At 53.7% G+C, this 13,256-nt stretch overlaps 1 protein-coding gene across 3 annotated transcripts in view; it reads left to right on the top strand.

Moving 5' to 3' along the window:
- Window positions 1-12,463, top strand: part of Obsl1 (obscurin like 1) — an 18,960-nt gene extending 6,497 nt beyond the window's left edge. The window contains exons 7-20 of one of the 3 annotated variants that reach the window (XM_008825797.3): window positions 1,348-1,620; window positions 2,225-2,497; window positions 4,999-5,271; window positions 5,882-6,157; window positions 6,242-6,529; window positions 6,688-6,963; window positions 7,562-7,831; window positions 7,970-8,242; window positions 9,200-9,466; window positions 10,292-10,404; window positions 10,935-11,091; window positions 11,238-11,399; window positions 11,658-11,762; window positions 12,078-12,457. In XM_008825797.3, coding sequence (XP_008824019.1) covers window positions 1,348-1,620; window positions 2,225-2,497; window positions 4,999-5,271; window positions 5,882-6,157; window positions 6,242-6,529; window positions 6,688-6,963; window positions 7,562-7,831; window positions 7,970-8,242; window positions 9,200-9,466; window positions 10,292-10,404; window positions 10,935-11,091; window positions 11,238-11,399; window positions 11,658-11,762; window positions 12,078-12,355 — 3,284 coding nt within the window. In that variant the 3' untranslated portion in view covers window positions 12,356-12,457. Of the gene's footprint in view, window positions 1-1,347; window positions 1,621-2,224; window positions 2,498-2,830; window positions 3,109-4,998; window positions 5,272-5,881; window positions 6,158-6,241; window positions 6,530-6,687; window positions 6,964-7,561; window positions 7,832-7,969; window positions 8,243-9,199; window positions 9,467-10,291; window positions 10,405-10,934; window positions 11,092-11,237; window positions 11,400-11,657; window positions 11,763-12,077 lie in introns of those variants that run through there. The other 2 variants (XM_029560030.1, XM_008825796.3) reach the window with 2 other exon arrangements.
- The last annotated feature ends 793 nt before the right edge of the window (window positions 12,464-13,256 follow it).

Raw genomic sequence — 13,256 nt, 5'->3', positions numbered from 1 at the left:
TTTTTTTTTTTTTTTTTTTTTTTTTTTTTTTTTTTTGTAACAAGGGCTCTCTGTAGCCCCACTGGCCTAGAACTCATTATGAAGACTAGGCTAACTTGAGGTGTATGCCACCATGCCCAGCTTACCTACACTGTTTTGTTTAATCTTCACAACTAGATGAGGTACAATATATCTGTAGCCCACAGATAAAGAAATAGAGGTTCAAAGGGTTAGTGTGACTTCTCTGTTATTGCCAGCAAAGATGGTAACTTGGGTTCACACCCAGGCCTGGTTTTCTCCAACTGTACAAAGTCATCAGACCAATCAGAAGTATTAAGTAATCAGTCCAGTGGTTCACATAAGGCAGGGGCACCCTGGAAGCTTCTTAAAAATACATGTCCCCAGGACTCCTGGGCTATTCAGAGCCAAAACATCAAGGACTGACCTGGTGGTCCCCTTTTGAGAAGACTGATAGTGTGTGATGTGTGCAAATTTAAAGCCAATGTCAGCAATGTGAGACACTCAAAAAAAGGAAGGGAAGGAAACCAGAGAGACCATTAGTGAGGCCAGCATGAGGGCTGCTGACCCTACTATCTCCCTTTGAAATCCTGGTTCAGCTCCTTTGCCAGGAGATCTGTGACCCCAGCCTGAAATATGCCCTGTGGCAGGAAACTTATTACTTGCATTAGTCAGCTTTCTGTCTCTTACCAGAATACCTGAGTCAATTCACCAATACTGAATTCCAGCCTAAAATTGAGTAGATCATTGTTTTGAGCCCCTGGTGGGGTGCTGTGTGCTAAAGGCAGGGTTGTATGAAGCAGAACAAACTGCTTATCTTCATGGCCAGGAAATAAAAAAAGAGGAAGAAGTTGGGATCCCACCATCCCCTTGCAAGGTATACCCTAGTGACCTAAGGATTTCCCACTAGAACCTCATCTTGATAACACCAGTTGCACCGCCACACCTTTACCACCTGGACCTTGGAGACACTGCCTGTATTCAAAGCATACAGTGTCCATACGGAGCAGCTGCTTGATGCTGATCAAGTCATCTTCCACTTCTGTCCCTCTTAGGGCTTCCTTATAAAGGAAGCAGCAAACTCAGCCAGGTGCCTTGCGGTGGTGACCTCTCTCCTGTCTATGTGAATAGTGGCTGTCACTGTATGACTTCTGTGTGCTTGTGTGCCTCCCACCCTCTGTTTCCCCACTTAGCTACCTCTAGGGATAATATGGAGCACTCTGGTGCCATATAATCCTCCTTCATTCCCAAACTGCCATACCAGCAAGATCTCATGTCTTTGGCCCCAAGCTTCCTATATAGCACCACGTCTTTGAGGACTCCTTGAGTCCATCTCTATTCTCCATCCAGATCCCCCAGTGCATATCGTGGACCCCCAGGAGCATGTGTTTGTACATGCCATCACCTCCGAGTGTGTCATGCTCACCTGTGAGGTGGACCGAGAAGATGCCCCTGTGCAATGGTACAAGGATGGGCAGGAGGTAGAAGAGAGCGACTTCATGGTACTGGAGAACGAAGGAGCTCATCATCGCCTGGTGCTGCCTGCTGCCCAGCCCCCCGATGGGGGCGAGTTTCAGTGTGTCGCAGGAGATGAACGTGCCCACTTCACTGTCACCATCACAGGTGTGGGGGAGCAGTTAGAGTAGCTGGTACATAGTCTCCCACAAGTCATGCCTGTAGCCCCTGCTGCCCTCCCTGCATTGTCTGATCCTGCTACATTCGCATCACCAGGGAACCCCTGCTTTCTTCATCTTCCAGGAGTTCCCTGCCAAGGGGGTTCTTTGAGGACAGCAGTCCTACTGCTAGGCAGGTAGTGTCAGGCATGGGAAGGGTCAAAATAATCTCGAGCCTGTGGGGTACCCCAGTTCCACCTGGGGATCCAATCCTCATTCCACCACATTTCACTTTTCACATTCTCTTTGTGCCATTCCAGAGAATGTGAACTGTTTCTTCAGCTGAGATTGACACCACAGTCCCCATTGTGTAGCCAGGTCCTGCCCAGCACCAGGCCTGATGTGCTTTGGAAGCTGTGGTCACATCTCTCTGCTCATGATTGTTGTATTCAGAGGACTATGTGACACTAGCTGTGAGCAACTGCATCAGGGAGGTCCCTCTCAAGCATGTGACTGACTTTCAAGGCATAGGAAATGGGCCTGGATTAGGGAGAGTAGCAGGGCACACCAGCCCCACCCACTCCTGCCCAGCAGTAGCTGTCTTTGTCCCCCAGATGTCTCTTCATGGATCGTGTACCCCAGTGGCAAAGTATACGTGGCGGCTGTACGCCTAGAGCGTGTTGTGCTGACCTGTGAGCTGTGCCGTCCCTGGGCAGAAGTGCGCTGGACCAAAGATGGGGAAGAGGTAGTAGAAAGCCCAGCATTGCTCCTGCAGAAAGAAGACACCATCCGCCGCCTGGTGCTGCCCTCCATCCAGCTTGAAGACTCCGGCGAGTACTTGTGTGAAATCGATGATGAATCAGCTTCTTTCACTGTCACTGTCACAGGTGTGGGTCCATCCCAGCCCCCAGAGTCAGCAGAGGACACCCCTGAGCTTTGGGGTCAGGGAGAGAAGTGTGGATTGAGGGTGCATGCATCAGTATTCCTGCTGGAAGCCTAGAGCACCAGTTGGAATGAACAGGCTCTTCCCCAGTGTCAAGGTCAGATCTAGCTGTGCTCCCCCAGTTGACTGACTGAGCTGCTGATGTGTAATGTAGGCTTGGTCCCTGTTCCTAGGGGGCTGCCTGTCTAGCTGGGGAAGTAGCTGTTAATCAGGGGTCACCAACAGGCAAACCCTTGGTCCCTATGCAGCCCACGGATGTGTTTTGTTTGGCCTGCAGAGTCTTACCAAAGTCAGGACAGTCCAAATAACAACCCGGAGTTATTCGTCCTCTTGAAAAAGCCGAAGACCCGCCGGCTCTGGTCCCGCTTCCCCCCATGGCGACGATCGGCTGGCACTGAGTAGCAGCTGCCCCATAATACGGGGTCCCCATTCCTCTGTCCCACCCTCCTTCCTTCTACCTCTCCCCAGACTACTTTAGCCATTAACTTAACCTTTCTGGCCTCTGCAGTTTTCAACCCCTGTGTTAAACCAATAAACACACCAATAAACACTCCATGACACCTTGTGATAAGTGCTGTTAGGACTGAGGGCTCTGAAGAGCAGAGAGACAGGGAGGACCTGGGGAACAGTCATCCAGGGTGGCCTTATTTGGGCTGGGTTCCAGATATTCAGCAGCATACAGATAGGAAAGCCAGACATGTTGAGGTGTGGGCTCTGAAGGACCAGCATAGGAATCCTAGGCTGGGGGCTGCTATCCTGGTCAGGTACAGGAAGAAGCTTACCTGCTGGCACTGAAGCTAGGTGGAATGGGGAGTAGGCAGGGAAAGTACAGGATGACTATGGTCATGTGATGGTGTTTCATGCTGGGCTACAGCTTAGTGCCAGTCCCAGAGTGCAAGGGGGTATTAAGGCAGTTCCAGGCAGCACTAGAGCAACCATCTTATTGCTGGCACAGTTCTGTTGTGCCCTTCCCTGACCTGCCCTGGGAATCATGCCCAGGCTAAACTGCACAGGGACCCCCCACTCCCTGTATCCTAGATAGTAGGGTCCACATTAGCAACAAGGCCTGTGCACATATTCTGTCTTATGGTCAGCCACCTTCATCCCCCTGTCCCCAGCCCTAGCCAGACATAACAGCCAGAGCCAGAGCCACAAAACACTAGGGCTTCATAGGGAATTCACATAGACACTACCTCAGCTCTAGGCCAGAGTACATCTAGCCCCATGGCAATAGATTCTGTTGTCACCTTTCTTCAACCCACTGCTCCAACCTCTCTCAAAATTCAGGAAGCCACCCTTTGTAATCTTCTGGCTTTACCAGAACTGGGAGAGGTGGACTGTATGAGCTCAAGGCTGAGGTGTGCTGTGGGTATGCCATAGGTCCTGAAAAATCCTAGTCAGGAAAGCTAGCAGTTTCTCAGCTGGGCCACAAGGGGGCCCGGCACGCCCAAGTCAGTTGGAAACTTGAAGATACCCAAGAGAACAAGAGGGTAGGGGACTGTGGGCAAGCTTGGGCTTGGTGCACTGACATCTGATACTGACTTGGCTCTTCTTCTGTGGAGGAGTGGCCAGCATTTGGAGAGGAGCTTCCTGAAGCAGTAAAGCAGCCTGTGGCATCCTTGGGGAATTCTCAGACAGGCGTTGGCAGTTCTTTTTCTTTTTTTTTTTTTTTTTTTTTTTTTTAATCTTTTTGAGACAAGGTCTCCCCATAGCCCCAACTGGCCTAGAAATCACTATGTAGACCAGGCTGGCCTCAGACTCATAGAGATCTGCCTGCCTCTGCCTCCCAAGTGCTGGGATTAAAGGCATGCACCACCACACCAGCCAAGACTTGACAACTCTTATGTATAGGTGCAGAGAGCATTCCACAGTTCCTGCAAAGCTGGGCTTCCACTCTACCAACTGCCTGCAGAAGATATGGTGCTTGCTTCCTCCTGCCCTAGAGGAACCAGAGCCAGCTGTGACTTTATAAGGGCATTCATTGCTTTATCACTCTGCCTTAGTACTCTGATCTGGAAAATAGAGACAACATTGTACTTACTGCCTATGATAACTGTGAGGGCTAAAGTGAAACATGCTTAGGGCTCACTGTTCCTAGAACCTTAGGAAATGTTACAGAAATATTTTCTCTTTCAGATCCACCATCCCTTGTCCACAATTTTGAAATTAAAAAAAAAAAAAACATTTAGAATCAAAAGGCTTGTTAAGCCATTTCAGAAAAAGTTGTTTAACTGCTGTGTACTTAATTACTGTTTAATTCCAGTAGGGTTAGTATACTATATCTTTGTGGGATCTCTTGCTGAAGGCAAAGAGATGAATACACAGTAAAAATGTTAATGTGAAGCTGGACGTGATAGCACATGAGCCACAGAGCCTGTGTGCTACCAGATCATGCCAGGGAGGATGAGGTGAGATCCTCACAGTTTATTTGCCCCTACTCTACAGAGCCGCCAGTGAGGATCATATACCCCCGGGATGAGGTGACCTTGATCGCTGTGAGTTTGGAGTGTGTGGTACTGATGTGTGAGCTGTCTCGAGAGGATGCCCCGGTGCGCTGGTACAAGGATGGACTGGAGGTAGAGGAAAGTGAGGCCTTGGTGCTGGAGAGTAATGGGTCCTGTCGCCGCCTGGTATTACCTGCTGCCCAGCCTGAGGATGGGGGCGAGTTTGTGTGTGATGCTGGAGATGACTCAGCCTTCTTCACTGTCACTGTCACAGGTGGGTGTTCTTTGGGGCACCCCTAGGAAGGTAGAGAGATGAGGCTGTGGAACAGACACCCAACTGTCTCTACTTCTATCTTAGTGCTCACTACCCCCCCGCCCCCCCGCATGGTCTTGCTCTCCAGCTTCCTCATTCTTAGCCATCAGAGAGCCTAAATCAAGCTAAGATGGTGACCATAAGCCTGGTGAGAGGGAGCCCAGTAATTAGGACCAACTATTCATTCATTGGGCAAATACTTACAGAGCAATTAGTATATGCTTGGCACTACCTAGATGCTAGGGTACAAATGTGAATCAATGAGATAAGTTACTTTGTTCATGGAGCTCAACATTCTAGGGAGAGTAGACAGGCAAAAACTAAGAAAAATAAATGATTTGTCAGAAAATGATAGGTAAGCATGTCAGAGGCAAAGCATGGAAGGGGAGGAAAATGGGTGGACCTAGGGAAGGGTGAATTGATAGATCTGGCTGTTGAGCCTGATATGCCTCTTCTGTGTGACCTTGGGAAAATCCCTTTCCTTTGAGGAGCCCTCAGGTCCTCATCTGTGAAGAGCAATGGAAAGGCCTTGAGCCAAATGCATGTGCTTTCCTTTCTGCCCACCCATCAGCTCCACCAGAGAGGATTGTACATCCAGTAGCCCGAGCCTTGGATCTGCAGTTTGGGGCTCTAGGGCCTGTGGAGCTGCAATGCGAGGTGTCCCCAGCTGGGTCCCAGGTGCGCTGGTATAAGGATGGGCTAGAGGTAGAGGCTTCAGATACACTGCAGCTGGGTGCAGAGGGGCCTGCTCGTACTCTCATCCTGCCCCACGCCCAGCCTGAGGATGCTGGGGAGTATGTGTGTGAGACCCGAGATGAAGCTGTCACCTTCAACGTCAGCCTGGCTGGTGGGTGTGCTGGGCCATGCTGGGTCATCCTGGGATGGGGAAGCAAAGGATGACATAAGCTCATACTCTCTTTTCCTTATGCAGAGCTGCCAGTGCAGTTCCTCGTCCCAGAGGCAGCCCCAAGCCCAATCTGTGTGGCCCCTGGAGAACTGGTGGTACTGAGCTGTGAGCTGTCTCGGGCAAGTGCACCTGTGTTCTGGAGCCACAATGGGAGTCCTGTGCAGCAGGATGAGGGGTTAGAGCTGCAAGCTGAGGGTCCCCGCCGAATTCTCTGCATCCGGGCTGCAGACCCAGCACATGCAGGTGTCTACACCTGCCACTCAGGGGCAGTCTCTGGGGCCCCAAGCCTCAGCTTCAGCGTCCAGGTGGCTGGTGAGTACAATGTAGGCAGAAAGCCCAAGAAGAACCCCAAACTCATGGCTTCCCCACTTTGTAAAGACATCATGCCCATCCCTTGCCCTACCTCCCAGCACCTTTCCCCATCTTACCTCCTACTGCCCTCCTAGTGACCCCTGGCTCTGACCCCACAGAGGCCCTGGTGCGGGTAGTGGCCCCCGAGGCAGCCCAGACGAGGGTTCGAAGCACCCCAGGTGGGGACCTAGAGCTGGTGGTGCACCTCTCCGGACCGGGGGGCCCTGTGCGCTGGTACAAGGATGGGGAGCGCCTGGCGAGCCAGGGGCGGGTGCAGCTGGAGCAAGCCGGGGCCAGGCAGGTGCTGCGGGTGCGCGGGGCACGGAGCAGGGACGCTGGGGAATACCTATGCGATGCACCCCAGGACAGTCGTATCTTCATCGTCAGTGTGGAAGGTAACAGTGCACCCCTCACACCCATTGGGCCCTGGAACCCCCCAAAGACCATTTCCTATTCTTTTGAGCCTGTCTCATACCCTGCATCCCACTCACTGCTGCCTATGGCTTCCATCAACACGTGCATGATCACTACTTCAAGAGCACAAACTCCCTTTTCCAGGAATGTAACATGACAGGATGTATGGCCCAGTGGATAAGAGCGGGAACTCTGGGGTTGACTTGCTCAGGTTCCAACACAGACTCTGTTCTCTGGGAGTTGTGTGACAGCCAAACTGTTTTACATCTCTGAGCCCAAGTTCTGAAATGGGATAGCAGATAGGTTGCTCTCCTGTAATGTAACAGGAACCATAGTAAATAATGTTTTAGTGCTAGGGACTTGGGGAAGGGGCACCAGGCTGGAATTTCAAGGAGCTGACTAAAAGTATGTGGCCAGAAAATGGTGTCCTGATCTTTGGAGGCACTCCCATGGCCAGCACACAATAGGTCCTCACTAAAGCTGTGTTAAGTGGGAAAATGAGGGCCTGAGTCCTGAGGAGGGGATGAGGAGAAAGGGGGAAAGATGAACTTAGCTCACTGCCTCCATCCCTCCCTCCAGAGCCCCCACTAGTGAAGCTAGTCTCTGAGCTGACACCCCTGACTGTCCATGAGGGTGATGATGCCACATTCCGGTGTGAGGTTTCGCCACCAGATGCTGAAGTCACCTGGCTGCACAGTGGAGCTGTTGTCACTCCAGGGCCCCAGATAGAAATGGTCCAGAATGGCTCAAGCCGCACTTTGATCATCAGAAGCTGCCAGCTCAAGGATACAGGGATTGTGACTGCACGGGCAGGAGCCACAGCCACAAATGCCAGGCTCCACGTTCGAGGTTTGATGCTGCTGAACATGAAATGCTCTGTTCCTGATAACCCCTTCACAAACCCTCTTACAACCCAGCTCTAGCAGTGAGATAGGCAGGGCTGGCCTTTAGCACCTGGGCTCCATGGCATCCTCTCTTCCCCTTTAGAGACAGAGCTGCTGTTCCTGCGGCGGTTGCAGGATGTGCGGGTTGAGGAAGGCCAAGATGTGTACCTTGAGGTGGAGACAGGGAGAGTGGGTGCAGCCGGTGCCATTCGCTGGATGCGAGGTGGGGAGCCTCTTCCCCTGGACTCTCGCCTGACCACAGTCCAGGATGGCCACGTCCACCGCCTCTCCATCCATGGTGTCCTACTGGCTGACCAGGGCACTTACGGCTGTGAGAGCCACCATGATCGCACCCTGGCCAGGCTCAGCGTGAGGCGTGAGTGCCCCATCTTCTCCTAATACATCACCTGCCCACTGCAGAGCCTCTCCTGGCTGGCCCAGAGCCCCTGAGACCCCCACCAAAGTGCCCCTTGCTGCTAAGGAAAGTCTGCCCTGGCCGTCCCAGTCTGGGAGTGGAGCCTGAAGCTGCTTGGCCAAAGTGAAAGCTTTCTTTTTTCTTAAATGTTTTCTAGTTACCTCAGAAGTCCAAGTGGACTTTGCTTTCCACCCCCTACTTCCAAGATGGCTTTGCTAGCAACATAAATGTTATATTCCAAAAAGATTCTGTTGTTTATCCTTCTCAGGGATGACTGACGAATAACACTTCTCACCCACTACTCCATACTGGAACCCTCTTATTCGCCATGTAATCTCACATGAATTACTTAATCTCTCTGAGCAAAGTCTCCTTAAAAGATGGGGCTGATGTCTACCTCTAGACGTTGAGAGTATCAGTTGAGATATGAAACCCTCGTGAATGACTATCATCGGTGATATATATTCTCTTTTAGCTTGATCAGTGCCATAAACCTGTGGCTCGATGCGCTTCACCTTGTGCAGTAGGGAAACCTAGGGTCAGAAGAGCTTGGAGCAGTTTGCCAAAGATCACACAATACACAAACTGTTCGATGGAGCTAGGCTCCAATCCCAGTGGCTGTGACTCCAGATTTCCTGTTTCTACTGGTGTCAGCACCCCATGTGGAGACTTCTGAACATCCTAACCCCATGCCATGTGTTTTTCTTTCCTAATCCCAGTACACTTCTCCCTGCACCAAATCTAGTCAATTATATCTTTCCCCTTCTCCTGCCCACCTAGACTGAATTTCTGTAGTTAGTGCCTTAGGTTATGTGTTGGGGGTGGTACAGATAGGGTAAGGGGTGAGTGAACCTTTGCACCCCTGCCCAAAGCTGGAGCAGGCTTCTCTCCCCATCTCTCCCCATTTTCCTACACCAGCACGGCAGCTGAGGGCACTGCGTCCTCTGGAGGATGTGACCGTCAGTGAAGGGGGCAGCGCCACCTTCCAGCTGGAGCTGTCCCAGGAGGGTGTGACTGGAGAGTGGGCCCAGGGTGGAGTCCAGCTGCATCCAGGGCCCAAGTGCCACATTCACTCAGAGGGCCGTACCCACTGCCTGGTGCTCAGCAGCCTGGATCTGGCTGACTCGGGTTGCGTCTCCTTCACTGCGGATACCCTGCGCTGTGCTGCCAGGCTCTCTGTGAGAGGTGTGGCCTTTGGGCCCTCTGCCTGCTGATCCTCTGTGTGACCAGTGATCTAACCATTCATGTTGCCCCTACTGACCTCCGTGCCAGAGTGGGGGAATTCCTGGACCTTTGTACCTGTGTGGCCCCAGTGACCATCTTGCTTGAGTCTGGCAGTTCTGACAATCCAGTCGCTTGTAGCCCTGCAAACCAGTGCTACTTTGAATAGTCTCATGCCTGTGTGGTCCCTCTTGTCTGGACATGCCCTACTGACCACTATGACCTAGTGACTACCCTGACTTATGTGGCCCCCTTTGCCTGCCTGAGTGTGCCCCTGTGACCAGTAAAGTCCTTCCAATTCACTTACTGGCCACTGAAGGGTGACTCCTAGCAACTCTGCATAAGAACCCCCATTTTGGCTTCTATTTCCAATGAGTTCCCCTCCCCCTGACCATACCAGCTCTTAGGACCCCCACTTCTCTGCCAAGCCACTGTGTCCACCAAGCCCAGTGTCTATAGCTGTCCACTTCAGCCATGTGGCCTACTCTGCCCATGCCTGCCTATGAGTGACCCCTCTAGCATGTTTACTTCAGCCTCTCCCATTCCTTGCTAGCACCTAGCATGTCCCCCACTGACTACCTCAAGGTATGACTCCCAGCCGGCCACTCCTACCCCACTGGCCCTCTGGCCTTGCTGTCACCCACTGTTCAGCATATCCCCTACTCACTAGTGGGCCCACTACCTGCATGTGTCCACCCCCGACCCACTGTGTGGACCCACCCCCAAGTGTGTCCTTATGCCTCCTTTACCCCTGTTCCCTTGGCCCTGCCCTCCCTCTCCCACTCTCAGAGGTCCCAGTGACGATTGTGCAAGGGCCCCAGGACCAAGAGGTGACTGAAGGTGACACAGCCACTTTCGAGTGCGAGCTTTCCCAGGCTTTGGCTGACATTACATGGGAGAAGGTCAGAGTGTGGCTTTAGTGCAAACCTATTGCCATAACAGTAATGCCTGCAAGAAACTAACACTCCCTGGGCCCGTGTGTCTGGCACTAGGCTAAGATCTATGCCACATTAGTCCTTTTTAATCCTTACAACTCTGGGAGGTTGGCCTTGTCATCACTGCGTTTGTTATCTATGAGAAACAAAGGGATGAACTGAGTTGCTCAAGGGCAGACAAAAGGGGTAAAGCCCATGTTGGAAACTAGGTTTGCCTAATTCTGGAATCCACACTTGGTGGGATCCATGAAGAGCTCTGGGCGTCCTGTGCCCTTGGTGCCCCTTCTCGGCCCCAAAGTCCACAAAAGGTGGCACCTTTTCCAAGAGGTGGCCAGAACGGGAAGATGTGGGACGGTTCATCCCTAGCAGAGGAACACTAGGCACCCATTAGTGCGCCTATAGACAGCTTGGCATCCGCAGAGGACACGGCCGCCTTCCAGGGCCGCGGCCTCCAGCGTCTCACTGGCCTGCGCCAGACCTGCTACTCCCCGCTTTAGGACGGGTGCGCGCTCGCTCCCAGCCCGCGGCTCCGGCTCCAGGCTCTCGGCACGCGCCGCTTTCTCCAGCTGCGGCGCTGCAGCTCCTCGGACACCGGGACCTACAGCTGCGCTGTGGGAACGACCCGCGCCGGGCCTGTGCGCCTGACCGTGCGCGGTGGGTACCAGGAGATGCCGGGGTTGGGCACTGCTTTGGGCGACCGGGCTGCGGGAGGATGTTCCCGGGTGGATCACCCATGTCCAAGGAAGGGGGCGTGTCCCGTTCCCGCCCCGCCCCGCCTCACTCTAAGGGCTTCTCCCCAGAACGCATGGTGTCTGTGCTCCGCGAGCTCCGGACAGTGAGCGCGCGCGAAGGTGATGGCGCCACATTCGAGTGCACCGTGTCGGAAACGGAGACCACGGGGCGCTGGGAGCTCGGAGGCCGCCCGCTGAGACCCGGAGGCCGCGTCCGCATCCGACAGGAAGGTCTGGCCGCCTTTCTACACTCTGACCCCTTACTCCCTGGCCCAGGGTTCAGACAGACCCCGCCCCATTAAGATAAGCTCCGCCTCCAGCTCGAACAGGCCCCGCCCCACAGCTCCAATAGCCAGGTCTCCCGGACTTTTCCTCCACCGCCCCTGAATCCTCGCTCCTCTTCGCTTCTCCTTCCCAATTCCGCACACCAACCGCGTCGGAACCCTTCCGGGAGGCGGCTTGGGCCTCTCTAGCTCCCGCTTCCCCCAGGAAAGAAACACATTCTGGTGTTGAGCGAGCTACGTGCAGAGGACGCCGGTGAAGTCCGCTTCCAGGCGGGACCCGCCCAGTCTTCGGCTATGTTGGAGGTAGAGGGTAAGCTACTATGGTGGGGGCGACAGGGAAGGTCATCATCTCGTGTCCTGGGACTGAAGGATTGGCTACCGGTTTCAGAAACGCTGCCTCCTTCATCACTCCTCCCTTCGAGGGGCTTTCCTGGACAGGTCACGGAGGGCAGCGCATTTCCTCAGGAGGAGATGGAGAGGAAGAGACTTTGAACTGGGCATAGAGGGGAACGAACTGGTGGCATGAAGGGCTTATGCCAGGAGTGGAGGTTGTTGGGAGGGAAGATGGATCTGTCCACCCGGGGCCGTATGTATCCTTTATTAAGCCCCTGTTCCCCAACCCCAGCGTTGCCTCTCCAGATATGCCGCCGGCCCCCTCGCGAGAAGACGGTTCTGGCCGGCCGCAGGGCGGTGTTGGAGGTGACTGTGTCCCACCCTGGGGACCACGTGTCTTGGATGCGGGAGGGGATCGAATTGTGCCCTGGAGACAAGTATGAGATGCGCAGCCACGGCGCCACCCACAGCCTAGTCATCCATGACGTGCGACCTGAGGACCAGGGCACCTACAGCTGCCAGGCCGGCCAAGACAGTGCTGACACAAGGCTGCTGGTAGAGGGTGAGTAAATCTCACTGGGCAGAAGTCACAGGACCGGAGGCTGATCAGGCAGGAGGGGCCACCTGGAAGCTGCAGGGCTAAAACACCTGTGGGAGGTTTTCCAGGGCTCAGGGAAATAAATGCTCTTGGCAGTAGGTTCTGTTGACTGTGGGAAGTTGGGGAGGGGTGGGATATATCACAGCTGGGGTTGAAGGAGAGTGGAGGAAACCCTGAGTCTCAACAGGAACCACTTGGTTGGAGTCAGCTGTCCTTACCTGCCTAGGTCCCTTCCTGTCAGGGCTTCTCACTCCCTCTGTGTCCCCTGAACACCTCGTTGCTACCAGGTTGTTCTTCCCACTACCCACCATTATTAGCTGGCACCTGTCTCTCACCCCACCTGCCCTCTGTTCAGCTGGTTTCTGTTCACCTAAATTCATCAGCAGCTTAGGCAGGGCTCCTGAGCTCCCTGCATTCTTTCCCTTTTTCACATGGGGGTGTCCCACTCTACTCCAAATCTTGAATTCCTTTCACACACTCTGCTGTGTGCTCCACCCTAACTGTTCCCACCTTCCTGGCCCCACAGAGAGCCTTGACAGAGACTCTGAAAGGGGGGGGGACCCAGCTCTTCCCCTGTGGGTATCCAAGCACTGCCAGGGGGAGGACGGCGGCCCTACTCTCCCCCCAGCCCCATGTGCAGTCATTCCTCTACAGGTGACTAGAGGACTGAACCAGGCCAAGCGGGTACCCTCGGACAGTTTGGAAGGCGTGTGCCCTTATCCCTGGGCCAGGTGGGGAGGCAGGAGCCAGAGGTGTTGGGAAATAATAAAAATGCTATAGTTCGTGTTCCTGCCTATCTGTGTGCCATGGGAGGTCAGACCTTGCTTGGAGCCCCTGTAGTAAGAGCTTTGAGGCTGCAGTACTTCCAGCTTG

The sequence above is a fragment of the Nannospalax galili genome, unplaced genomic scaffold, assembly GCF_000622305.1.
Source record: "Nannospalax galili isolate Female #2095 unplaced genomic scaffold, S.galili_v1.0 scaffold127, whole genome shotgun sequence".
Classification (NCBI taxonomy): domain Eukaryota; kingdom Metazoa; phylum Chordata; class Mammalia; order Rodentia; family Spalacidae; genus Nannospalax; species Nannospalax galili.
Note: the sequence above shows the minus strand (reverse complement) of the source record. Positions and strands in the feature narration are given on the sequence as shown.